At 45.5% G+C, this 14,046-nt stretch overlaps 1 protein-coding gene across 1 annotated transcript; it reads right to left on the minus strand.

The window, feature by feature from the left end:
• Window positions 1–593: 593 nt before the first annotated feature.
• On the minus strand, window positions 594–7,557 carry LOC136543363 (uncharacterized). Its single transcript, XM_066535855.1, has 13 exons — window positions 7,346–7,557; window positions 7,142–7,210; window positions 6,390–6,539; window positions 5,377–5,508; window positions 4,990–5,129; window positions 4,366–4,476; window positions 4,147–4,272; window positions 3,785–3,937; window positions 2,403–2,504; window positions 2,189–2,290; window positions 1,800–1,970; window positions 1,631–1,710; window positions 594–1,325 (listed from the first exon to the last, which is right to left on the minus strand). The coding sequence occupies exons 1-13, from the start codon at window positions 7,437–7,439 to the stop codon at window positions 1,259–1,261; spliced, it is 1,497 nt and encodes a 498-aa protein (XP_066391952.1). The 5' UTR covers window positions 7,440–7,557; the 3' UTR covers window positions 594–1,258.
• Window positions 7,558–14,046: the final 6,489 nt, after the last annotated feature.

The raw sequence follows: 14,046 nt of genomic DNA on the forward strand, positions 1-14,046 counted from the left end.
AATGAGTGCTTCCGTTGTGTTATGTGGGTGATAAAAAAATTCTCGCATTTCTCTCTTTTCGAATCTCCCACGCTACTAGAATGGTTAGCGTACGCACCACCTTTGCCGGCACCCCTGGCGATGTGGATTGCTCGCCACCAATGGTCTGTAGAACAAAGATTTGCCCCACTGAGAAGTGGATGGCAAGTTGCCATCTGTCCAAGTACGCACGACATTCCAAATTCAAAGGCTATAGTGGCAGTGTGTAAGTGAATGGCAGATTCATCCGATAATGAAAGCATCATTAGATTACTTCTACTTTTTATATAGTATAAAAGAAGTGTCCTTATTGGGTAACTAGAGGGGCCCGCCACAGCGCCAAGCTGCATGTCGTGGCGTTGGATCTGATAGAGTAAAGACAGTGGTAGGCGATGTTCCCGTCGACAGTGAGCCGTCTATGGTGACTTTATGAATCTTGAGATCTGCCAGCTCAGTCTTTCAGAGGTGCTCATAGGGTAGGATTTGCGTACGTGTATTTATAAGAGTGGGTGTGCATGCATTTTATGGGTGTCTACGTTATACTGTGTAATTCTTAAAAAAAAAAGCATCATCCAAGATTATGCACTGATGTGCTGGATGGATGTAATCGGTTCTGTATTTGCCTTCAATTCCTTCCTCAGCTGTGCTGGACCAAGCCAGTTTGTGAAACTATGTTCGGCCCCGTTGCAATACGTACGGAATTATGGATCTTGAAAACTGTTATTTACCAACATGAAACATGCATGCATGGCAAGCAAAATCTTGAGACCTTTGAACAATTCATTACACGTTGGTTCCTTCTCCGAAAGGATAATAATGCTTGGCTGCTGGCCATGCACTTCCCAAAATAACCAAGGCCAACTTCTGATCTCCAATCATACGCCAAAGGTAAGAATGATGATGATGAATCGTATGGTAGCATCCAAGATTCCAAGCAATTGCGACAGAATGTAAAGTGAAGTAGTGAACCATCTGCCCAGCATGTTACAGATAAAGTTCTTTGTTGCAAAAGGAGATCATCCACAAAGGTCCTTACATAATTGCCTACTGGCCAAAATTGCGACAGAAACACAGGTCCAGGCACTGTTCAGAAACACCTCTGTAGGCGAGTACAGTACGTCCAACCAACAGAAAAAAGACATTTCAGAGACACGCACAGTAACATAAGAGCCTATCCAATTCCCCTTATGATAAGAAGTACTGAGAAACTTCTGAAACAAACAGGGTGACTCGCCGAAGCCTACTCAAGTAATTCATCGGCACTTGGTCCAGTAGAATGTTTCCTGATCATTGCCTCGTCTGCCTCCCTGAAAAAATCAGCAAGCTTATTCAGAAATGTGAATGGAGCTGGTTTACGAAACCTTGAAAATCGAAGGTGCATTCTGTTCAATATCTCTAGTTTACAATCATTTTGTGCAAAATAATGTCCACATAGATCGTAGGTTCACACTTTATACCAACAATATATCATGACAAAGCATACAAGTAATATGATTTTTGAAACATGTTTCATTTGATTACCACAAGCTTGGTGTAGAAAATGTGAAATGCCATTTCAAGCAACCTTTCAAGAGTAGTGATCACATATGAAAGGCAATAGGAAGGACAATACCAGTAAGCATTCTGTATGTCCAAATTTGAAGGATCCAGTTTCAACCCATCCATGAATGCATCACGTGCTTCTTTGTACTCCTATAATAACAAAAAAAAAATGGAGCATATGATCAACAAGAGGTGTGGTGTCCAAAGCAGAATGAGACTAGAAAGTTGTATCATCTGACCTTAAGCGACATGAGGGCAGCTCCTTTACGGTAGTAACCCTTTGGCCAGTCAGGCTGCAGGCTTATGCAAGCATTAGCATCAACCAGAGCATCCCTGGCTCCACCAATTTTCAGATGGCAGAAGCTCCGATTTGAATACAGTGTTGCGTCGGCAGGGTCCAACATGATTGCCTGATAAAATCAAATCGTGAGAGCACACCCAAAATCAAACTGGGCATAGCGATTTTATTAATACTCATCACAATATGATCCTTTTTGAGTCAAATCTGAATGCTCATCCTTGATGTAAGAATGTAAGCAAAACAAGGCTTTTGAATGAAACACAAGTGCCAACGTTTCAATCCAAGAAAAAGTAAACCAGAACCAATTGACAGTACACAATGATATACCTCAGTGTAGAATTTTGAAGCACCAGCATAATCCTTTTCTTTAACTGCTTGTCCACCATGTAATTTCAGCTGAGCCTTCCTATCTTCATCACTTAATTTATCCTGTACCATATAGAAAACATGAACCATTGTAAAAGGAAAAAAATACAGATGCTGCAAACATGAGGTCAGCACACTAGATTATTTCCAATAGAAATATGTGCACTAGACATACCTCGGTGCAGCCCTTTGATGCACCAGCATCCTCCTTGACTGATCTTTCACCATTTAAGTTCAGCTGATTTTTGCTATCATTATCATTATCAGATTTCTGGCCCTGAGTCAAGATGATGGTTAAAAGGCTATCATAGCTACATAAGGACCAAGAAGTTACTCCCTCTATTTCAAATTATAAGACGTTTTGACTTTTCTAGATACATGGTTTTTGCTATACACTTAGATATTTCCGTACATAGTAAAAACAATGTATCTAGAAAAGCCAAAACGTCTTATAATTTGGAATGCAGGGAGTAACAAAAATAGTTAGTTTTGACTGAACAACTTTACAGGAAGTCAAAGGATCATTTGAACTAGCAAAGTTTAACCACATTCATTAGAATGACAATTTAGCACTTATTACCAAATTGCTTACTCAGATAGTTGCCGTTCATTTCCAGGCCACTGTTTTAGCAGATATTTGCTACAGAGTAAAGGCACACCAACGCCAAGCACACAGGCTACTAAAATAGTACTGCCTCTGTCAACAAAAGAATGCAATTCTAGGTGCATTCTTGGTTAATGTGTCTAAAGTTTGACTAAATATATAGGTAAAAATATTATTGTTTATAACACCAAATAAGTAATAGTATGAAAATATCTCATGAAAAATCTAATTATACTTATTTGATATTATAAATATTGATATTTTTATTTATAGTTAATCAAACTCAAGATACTTTAACTTGGTACTGTTCTAGAATTGCATTCTTTTCTGGACAAAGGGAGTATAAACAACTAAGTATAAATCAGCAAACAAGTGACTATTTATAAGCAGAAACTGTAGTAGTATAAAACTGTCCAGAATCTTGCATATTAGTTGAGTTTTACAAACAGATCAGTCCTGTTTACCAGATAAAACAGATGTAGAGTACCAAACAAGGACAAGATTCACCATCAATTTAGAACTTAAGAATAATCACAAACATCTCATATATGTAGAGGCTACAAGTAGTAGTTTTTAGTGCGCATGGGTGCAGACACACATGTTCTGCTAACCATGCTGCCTCAGGAAACATGCATGGTTTAGCTCTATAATCTGAAGTTCCGAGCAACCCACCTCTTTCAGAATAAATAAATAAATAATCCGAACTCCAGATAACACAAGGACAAATACAACACATGTGAACTCTAGTACGCTACAATATATCGACAAGCTACAGATTCTCCATTCTGCTTGCACTCCAACCTACCCTACAACCTCCTGTACGAATGCAATTTGGCTAAGTTATTCGCTTATCCAGAAGTGAAGCACAGACAGAAGTGATGGGCTCAAAGAATGACCGAGTCATACAGCTGAAAAATATTCAACAGAAATGACTAAATGATAGGTTCTGTTACCTTGTGTTTTGATTGCCTTGATCTTGCATAAGCAAGGATTCCTTCAACACTCCAGTCTGAAATGGTTTGAATGGGTGAAGTGAAAGGAAATAAACTCTCAACAAGACTTCTTCTTCCAGACTTTGCAGCAATTTCTATTGGTGTTTTACGGCCCTGTAATGAAATAAAGAACAACAAGAACTATTTTACATTGGTTAAGACATAAAACAAGAGAACTCTTATTGCATAACTAGTTAGAATTCTCATACAAATGAAATTGTTTCCTCGTCCTACCAGAAGAAGAAAAAAGGAGAGAATGCACAATTGAGTGTAGGCATATAAGATTTAAGAAAAAAAAAAGTTAGTAAGAGATAAAAGCTCACATGTTTGATTGGAATATTTGCATCAGCGCCAACCTCCAATAAGTAATCAACACACTCATTTAAGCCTCTGCTAGTTGCTATAATTAATGGAGTATCAGGATTTGTAGAATTCAAATCAGCACCAGCCTGTGATTAGCAATTAGTACTGAATTCAATAAAAGGGATGTTTCAAGATTCTCGCCATTGATCAATATATAAAGAAAGCAAATTGGGTACCACCTTGACAAGGAGCTTCATGCACTTTAAGCAAGCAGATACACTGGCTTTTTCATATGTGGCACAAAGAATTTTAGCCAGGGGTGTATAAAGATCTGGGGAAACCCTATCTGGCTGCAAAAAAGAGTTAACAAACAGCTGCAAATCCATCCAAGAAAACACTCTAAAGCAGCATAAGTTGATAAGATAAATCAATTCGATGCAGCATTATTTCGAATGAAGAGCAGGTACATTGTCCAAAACAAATAGCTGCAGATTTACCCCAAGAAAACCCTCTAAAGCAGCATATGTTGATGAGAACAATCAATTCAATGCAGCATAATTTCGAACCAATGGCAGGTAGAAATGTAGGATGGCTAACTAAACATGGAAGCACAGGGTATGGTAAAAGTCCCAGTCAGAAACATATAAAAGAAGGCCACAATGAAATGAAGTCTAATGTAGCAAATATAAAGTACAGTGAACATTTCATCCTTGTTTGGGTTACGGGCACTAAAATCTTATGTCCCCACAAAAAGGTGCAACTGGAGCAAAGCTAAGCACAATTTCCAATCCCTCAGCCCCTCCCCAAACCAAATAATACCCCAACCCACCATGTTGAAGTTAAAAGTTTGTATTAATAATTACGTCTGCATGGTGTTCCAATAAAATCTCCATGACACCGAACTTCCCACGCGCAGCAGAAACATGTAGCGGTGTCCCTTCAGAAGATTCCACATCAACATTAGCTCCTCTAGAGAGCAACAAACGTGCTATTCCACTGTACCCTGGAAAAAATCAGAAACGTGCAATAGTGTTACAATAAACTTATCCAGCCACCTCTTACATATTATCAGTCCCCATTCCCCAATATACAGGAGCTCTAATTCATGATGTTAACACATAAGAAATGTTTAGGTGATCATTACGTAAGATTATAAACAGATACAAATTCTATGCACTATGCAGTGATGAATGAATTTTAAAATAAACATAAGTGCGAGTAGAAATGAAGGCATTCACAGAAAGGGGAACCTCGTTTGACAGCATAGTGCAGAGGAGTAAAGCCCATGGCATCTTGCTTATTAAGATCTGCACCCTTGGCAATAAGATACCTCACAGCAATCACTTTGCCACGTGACACTGCACAAGTCAAAGGAGTCTTCCCTGACAAAGTGTAACAAAAAGACAATTTAGTCAGACCTACCTTTGTGGACTACCACGGCAAAGAGAAGGAATAAAAGCTTCACCAGCACATCATACTATTCCATAGTTACAATTTTAGCAAATGTGAAACAGTGGTTCAGAAAAACATTTCCATCTCAGATTGAGACTTTATATTAGTAACTTAAAATCTTTCATTTTTGGGACAGTATTAGCAGAAATCGCACAGAAACACCATATTTATAATATGGTATCATTAGAAACAGGCATTGCAATTGGTGTCATCTAGAAACATATTATTAACATAAGATCTAAGAATCCAATTAGCGTGTCCCGTGATTAAATTATACCTTGCCACTGACACCCTTCCCCAGACCCCGCACAGAGCGGGAGCTCTCTGCACTGGGTACGCCCTTTTTTTTTAATGTCACATAAATAGAAGAAACAAAAAAAACTGAGAATATACCTATAGAAGAGGACCAACAACTGGACAAATTGTACCAGCAATGGCACACTGTGCCCGTTAAACCAATATAAAAGAGGAGGAACTAAAGAAAGATTTAACTCTTTAAGAAAAGCACATAAAAGGTAGGTACGAATGGTACTTTTTGTGCATACTTGAAAGAAATATCCATATCTCGCGAGTTCAACAGTGTCACGTACAATGTTGCATTTAGTGATACATGATAATATCACATGATAAACCATAAGCTATGAAAAAATAGAGCATCCAGATTTGAAATTATTAAACGCTAAATATATTAGTAATAAATACAGAAAAGATTCACATTATCATCAGTCAAGATATGCATCACATCAGAAAAAACTATCATATATTAGAGAACAAGCAGAAGATAATTAACTCGAACCTAGGAAACACATACCCGAGCCATCATTAGCACGAACATCGACATCAAACTCAAGATTTTCCACCAGGTGTTTGCAAGCATCCATTTTGCCCGCGCTTGCCGCATCATGCAGTGGCCCCAGGTGCTCCTCCTCGTCAGAATCTTCAGCCATTCTTTCAAGCACCTCTACAAGACCCAAACAAACAGGAAGCAGGTAAGAGAGAAACTTGTCAAAAGTATAACCCATATGTTCATAAGAGATAACTGTGTAACACAGGACCAAAGCCTTCACGGAACCAGGAAAATGCGCACCTTCCCAAAATCACAGTTCATAACATAACAATGCCAAACAATATACATAGCCTATAAGAAAACCATATTTAAAAGCAGCAGAGCATGAAAACATTAGTACCACTCAACAGACATGCACAAAAATCTTATCTCAATTATCAGTAGTATCCCTCATCGTACATGCATAAAAATCTTAAATTAACAAGTAGAGAAAAAGGAAACCACTTTGTGGTTGTGCCTGAAACAAGTACCCAACCACGATTGACACCACACATGACACATGAGACTGCCAATTGCACCATCCCTCATTCCCTCACCACACCACCATACGTGAACAAATATGGACACGCTTACCCCACGAGCGCTCCTCCATGCACAGCAGGAGAAACACGATTCGAGATTCGACTATGCCACAGATAAAACAAAAACCCACAACTTTAACAAGGAACCAGTGCCGTCTTGGGGGAACGGGGGAAGAGGTGGGATGTCGATCTCACCCATGATGTTGCTCCCGTCGCAATCCGACGACGCTACGCTGCGCTTCATCTGGTCCACCATCTCGGAACCTGCACGAGGAGGGGGAGGAACGGCAAGCATCAACCACGTGCCACACTACAGCGGGACGAATCGAAGCGCGAACGAGGAAACATAAATAAAGGAAACAGCCCTGGGCTCCGGCGACGGCGAGTCGTTTTACGTACTAATTCCGCCGGCCCCGATCCCGATGGCGGAGGCGATCATGCGCAAGGACGCCGCCATCGGCTTGTCGTACTCGCGAGAGCTCCAGGCCGCCATGGAGGAGCGGCTGGGGTTCCGCGATTTGGGGTTTTGGGGTTTTGGAGTGGTGTGAGGCGGAGGCTTCCAGGGGAAGGCTGGAGTAGGAAGGAGAGGGGACGAACGCTCGCCTCGCTGCGCTGCGCAAGCTGGCAGCCTGGGCAAAAGCAGGGAGAGAGCCGCGGAAAGAGAGAGAGGAAGGGGCGCGGTGCCTCCATCGGTCGACGCGTGTCTGTATGAACGGAGTAGATTGGGGCGAGGTGCAGCTGAGGAGTGATTTGCTATGCAGCGCCCGGACAGAATCACTTGTGTCGTGGCCTGTGGCGCTGGCAAAAAAAAAAAAGCTTTGCAGCATTGTTTAGATTGAGGTTAGGAATCAGTATTGGGCACTGTAGCATTTTTGTTTGTATTTGACAATTATTGTCTAATCATGGCCTAACTAGGCTCAAAAGATTCGTCTCGTAATTTACAATCAAACTGTGTAATTAGTTATTTTTTTATCTACATTTAATACTCCATGCATGTGTCCAAATATTTAATGTGATGGAGAAAGAGTGAAAAAACTTGCAATCTAAATAAGGCCTAGCCCCGCTTTCGGTGTTATTTCTCATTCTCATGCTTTGAAGGTCAATTATAATTTTACTTTTATTTTTTAACTCTGTGATTTCATTCTTGATTTTTAATCTGGTAAGGTCACCGTATCTTTTTTTTTAGTGAAATGTATCTACGGTCCTCGAACTTGTATCCTTAAACTTTGAGAATGCATTATTGTATCACTAAATTTGTTAAATAGTGCACCGTAGATCCATACCAACCATATAATCATTTTTTGTTAACGCAAAGTGCTAGCGTGGAGCTTATTCAGCACTACTTTTCAGTCATAGAACAGTGTTTTCCTCTCACAATATTTTAGCATAAGCATCAGCATAAGCTAAATTTCAGCGTAGGCAAACAGGGCGATTTTAACATTTAACGCCTCACATCTATTTTTGTCTTGGAAAATAGACCCTCCATTCTACTCTCCTAACCCTGTTATTTGTGCCACAATTCCACGTTATCCTGTCCTCGATTCTCTTCTACTGTATGTGCTAACCCCGCTACCATTCGGCCTGTTCGCTGGTCGGTTTTCTGGGCTGATTTGGATTGGCTGATGCTAGTTTGTTGTGAGAGAAAAATACTGTTAACTGACTGGTTTGGGCTGGCGAAAACCAACGAGCGGTAAAAGGTGATTACGTCAACATTTTGCGGCCGGAGCTGGACACGCCATGCTGGAACAGGTTCGCTTTGGTCTGCGCCACGCTCGCCTCCGTGATCACAATCCTCATGGGGCTACAGTGAAATTCACCATCCTAGGCCTGCTTCGTGCCTTGCAGATCTCGCACTGATGAGTGCGCGTGCAACTGTTCATCCGGCAGGACCCTGGGCCTCTCTCCGAGGTGCTCACGGTCAGGGGCCGCGTCCACGAACCTGTTCATGCTGGTGTCCATCATCCTCGGCGCCGGATGGGCGGCCGACTTCCTGGGCCGCGCGGGGCACGCTCGTGCTAGCCAATGGCTTCCTGCGCCCGCCATGTCTGTCGGCGGCAGCTACGCCGCGCCCGCGCTCATGGCCACGCGCTTCGTCACCAGCATCGGGGTTGGGTTCTCCCGCGTTATTGCGCCCGTGTACAGCGCTGAGATCTCGCCGGCGTCCACGCGCAGCGTCCTGCCGACGCACTGTCGTCCTTGCTAGACGTTTTTGCCTGCACCGTTTGTTGGTTCCTAGCTCGTTGAAGATGTTTTCCTGATGTACCTGTGCTCGACCGTGCAGATGTTTGTCAACGTCGGCTTCTTGCTTAGCTACGTGTATATATGTGTTAGCCGGCCTGCCAGTGCACACGTCGGCTGGCGCGTCATGTTTGCCATCGCCCATCGGTGCCCTCCCACCGGGTCACCTGTGTTAGTTCCTCGCCGCGGGGGCACTTGCCATGCCGGAGTCGCAGCGGTACCGGTAGTTGTTGATGCGTGGGCGCTACGAGAAGGCACACACGGTGCTCGTGCGCACCTCGAACACCCCAGCTGAAGCCGATCTGTCCGCCTCAGGAGATCAAGGGCCTGTTAAGCTTTAACTTATCAGCCGACTTATCAGCTAGAATCTACAGTATTTTTCTCTTACAACAAAAACAGCTTCAGTCGTCTTACCAGCCAACTTTTAGCCTATTCGCTTGGTCGTAAACGATCATAAATTTTCAGCCAGAACAGTATTTTTCTCTCACACCAAACCAGCCAGCAGTAATAATCCACGATCGTATACGATCGTTTCAGCCCAGCCGAGCAGGCTGTTTAATAACAGCCAAACATGCTACAAGCAAGCTGTCGAGGCGCCACATGCAGCTGGCAGCGGTGGCGCGTGTGGAAAGAGATGCTCGTGGCAGACGAAAAATGTACGCTGGATCATTATCTGCATTGTCATATGGTTAAACTCTTTTTCTTAATTATAATAATACGTAAAATTTTTACGTATTCGAGAGAAAAAAATATCCGCATTGTCGGTCTGTAGTTGTTGTAGACGTTCGGCTCCAGCATCGACACCATCGTGCTCTACAGCCCGCTAGTGTTCAAGAAGGTCAGCATGTCGTCGAACAGTGCCATCCTCGGTGCCACCATTGCCGTAGGAGGTAGGAGCAGGGACGGAGACAGGGGGGCAGGCCCCCCTATGAACATGATTTTTCAACTAAATTTTTCAAAATTCAAATAAAATTTGAAAATTCAACACTCTTGCCCCCCCCCCCCCCCCCCCCTAATATTCAAAAATTTAACTTCCTGGCTCCGCCCCTGGGTAGGAGTGGTCAAGACATGCTTCATCCCTGCGGGGAAGGCGTCTGCGATTGATTATTGATTTCCCTGTTGCTATCTTTCTGGGCAAATAGAATAGGAGAGGCAATCCGTATTTTTAGGTGTCAATCAGTTTTTAAGGAAAGGATCGGAATGTAGGGCGGGAGGGGGCGCGCACGCTGTGAAACTCGGAGGGGCGCGGACCGCGAGCGCACGCGGTGAAAGCCGGAGTGGCGCTGATCGCCTTCCTTTTGGTGCACGCACGATCGCCTTCCTTTGGGGATTTCCGGAGGTTACGTGGTGTGAGGGGCGTGCGTACGAAGCCGAGCAGAGCGAAAGGGACGGCGCACGTCGTCCGCTGGGTAGAGTTTTCCTTATGTATTTTTTTAGTTAGTTGTAGAGATAGAGAAGAAATAGAGATAAGGTGCTAAGCAAACTGTGGCATGCAAAGGTTTTTACGTGTTATATCCCTTCTGAAAAAATTCACGTTCTACTCAACGCGCACATGACCGACGATGATATGCAAACGACTGAGTGACTATCCTTTGTCCTCTTCCGCGAGGAGGAGGTTTGGGCGCGCGGAAGCGTAACTACGGATGTGCACTGGGAGGCCTTTTATTTGACGGACTAGTCCATCAACCCCGCACAACATTTGAAATTTGTTTAAACAATTTAGGTTCCACAAAATTGCCTTCTCTCAATTTGGTCATATTCTAACACAATACTCACATGCATATATACTTTCTAATAATATGGATCCAGTTGTGATAAACTTTAGCTAATAAAATTTATGTATATAATTTTCGGCCCCAATATATGGTTGCCGACTTTGCATCGTATCTCCATACATCACATATGTTTAGCTTTTGAATATTTTAATATGAAACTGATTTTTTTCCTTTATCTTGTTGTTCTATCCACTTTTGTATCCCTATTCATATTGCATCGTAACTCCTGACCTCCAAGTATGTTTGGCATATTTGTTTAGTTGATCTCTGTCACGTGTTCATATTCATATAAATATTTGAGTTAAATGCATCAGAGATCCATTAACTTATGAGGAGATTTCAGTTGGGTCCATCAACTTTCAAAGTGACTTTTTGGGTCCATAAACTTTTAAAATGGTTCACTGTAGTCCATACCTATTTATTTAACCTTAAATTCAAAGCACATTTGTAGAAAACCCCTTCCCACAAGCATGCAATGCATGGCTCTCTGCGCACGTGCCCCTGGCGGACCAGGCGCAACGCATCAAGACGACGACGCCGCGGCCAAGCGAGGGCGCGAGCACCCAGCCACCCCCGCCGGCAGTCTCCACCGTCGTGACCCTGGCTGCACGCCACCATAGCCGTCAGGTTCGGCATCCTCGTCCTCATCCTTTACCTCATGTTCAAGCTGCGATGCATCCTCTCCCAGGCTATCGGACGCGTCGTCACCGCCGCGCTTGTGGCAGCACTCGAGGCGCGCCCAGGGCTCCTAGGCGTTGTTGCCTGCTCGCGCGCCCGCGTGGCCGCGGCAACGGCTCGCCAGGGCGCTCGCACTTCGCAGCGGTGGCTCGTACGTGTGGCCGTGGTAAGCCTGCTCGTGCGCATGGCTGGTAGGCCAGCGCGAAGCAGGCAAGCCCACGCCCACGCCAGCGAGCGAACTGCGGCACGAACTAGGTCTACGTCGTCCAGATCCAATCCGTTGCTGCTCGCTGCTGATCTGACTCCAACAATGGAAATGTTCGTTCATCCAGTTCTCCTGCTCGTCTACGTTTTCCTGCATGGATGGATGCACGCACGCACGCACGCAGGGAGCCATCGTTGGTGCCGCCGGCGGAGGAGACGCCCAACGGCCTCTACTACCTCTCACCTGGACCAGAACATCACCGTCATCGTGCAGACCGTGTACTGCTTCAGGGCGACCGACGGAGGCGGCGACGGAATCACCGCCTGCGAGCGCCGAGCGTCTCCAGGATGCACTGCACGTCCACCTTGACGCCGTCGACTCCGGCGGTGGCGAGGTACGCGTGGAGCTCGTCGTAGAAGCGGTACACGGCGCGCAGGTGCACGAGGCCAAGCCCCTGCACGGTGAGCACGTCGGTCTTCATGCCGGGCTCGTTCTCCATGACGCCCGGCGAGACCTTGGGGAACTGCATGCTGGATCGGTAGTGCTCCGTCCCGGGCTCGCCGGGACGGACGCCGCCCCAGTAGCCGGTGATCGCGTGCCAAACATAGACCGCTGCGAAGTGCGAGCGCCCTGGCGAGCCGTTGCCGCGGCCACGCGGGCGCGCGAGCAGGCAACGGCGCCTGGGAGCTCTGGGCGCGCCTCGAGTGCTGCCACAAGCGCGGCGGCGACGACTCGTCCGATAGCCCGGGAGAGGATGCATCGCAGCTTGAACATGAGGTAGAGCTTGAGCAGCCGTTGCCTTCCTGGCCGAGCTGCGCGCACGCGGCGGAACTGCAGGAGAACGGGGAGTAGGTGCGGGACGACCTGGGGTCGAAGAGTGGGTCCACCTAGGACTCTAGGAGTGGGGAGCTGACCACCACTCTTGCTCCCGCGGCGGCCACGAAGAGGAACGCCGCCAGGAGGAGCGCGCCGTAGAGGAGCGTGGTGGAGGCTGCTGCTGCGGCGTCGTCCATGGCTAAGGAGAGGCCGGGCAGAGCAGACAGTCCATGACCCCGCGGCTGGCGACTCCGCGGCCGACTGCCTCCTCGCCGTGACCCCGCGCCCTCCGCGCCGTGGCCCTGAGCCGCGGCCAGCGGACCCGCAGCAGAGGGCCTGCGTCTGCGTGCGCAGCCGTTGCGCGCGCACACGAACGATATTGAGCATGCTTCTCCCTGTCTTGCCGTGTCCGCCTGTGTAGAAGTGTATTTCTAAAGTTTTTCTGAATTTATTTTTCTAAAGGAAAATGGCCGTATAATGTGTGAGCATGACTTCATGGTGATGTCATCAAGCGAGCAAGGCATTCTGCTCGCTCCGGCCGCTCGCCCGCGCGGCGTTGCGCCCGCGTGTGCTGGGAGGAGTTGCAGGCGTTGTCGCGGAAGCCAGCGAGCCGCATAGAGCTGCGCCACCCCGTCCCCAGCCGCCGGCCGGCCGCGCGCCGCATCCTGGAGCACGTTCGGCCTGCTGGACCTCCATGAGGAGCACATCGTGAACATCGATGCCGTGCCCTCGCCGTCGGGTCGCCAGCGCCGGGTCCCTGCCGCAGAGCCTGAACTCCCGGCCGCGGCCCTGGTAGCCGTCCAGCACCGGTGCGGGAAGTGGATTTCTAATGTGATTTGAATTTAAGGTTAAATAAATAGGTATGGATTGCACGGAACTATTTTAAAAGTTTATAGAACAAAAAAACACTTTAGAAGTTGATGGACCCAACTGAAATCTCCTCACAAGTTAATGAATCTCTGGTGCATTTAACTCTAAATATTTTCTTGTTAGTATTTGCTAGTTATAGACTCCTGTTACAGATTACTCTGTATGATTTTCCAAACCTACTCATATTTTTCACATTCGACATGTGTTTAGATGAAACCTCGATTATGTATTTGGCTTGGAAATCAGCGTACTCATCACTTTTTGTACATAGGTATATGCATGTATAGGGACAAATGCCATGCATGTGCTGGTTCTATATTAATTCAGAATGGTTTTAATAGTATTTTTGGAAACTTTTATAATATGATAGATGTAGATAGGTTAGATTTAGGGATTACTTTACATTACCTATGTTAAATAATATAATATAAGTGGGTAATCTATAAATGGAATTTAGGGGTTCCATTATATCATTTGTTTCCTAATAACATACTCCCTGCATCCCAAAATAAGTCTTC

This window comes from Miscanthus floridulus, chromosome 1, assembly GCF_019320115.1.
Source record: "Miscanthus floridulus cultivar M001 chromosome 1, ASM1932011v1, whole genome shotgun sequence".
Classification (NCBI taxonomy): Eukaryota; Viridiplantae; Streptophyta; class Magnoliopsida; order Poales; family Poaceae; genus Miscanthus; species Miscanthus floridulus.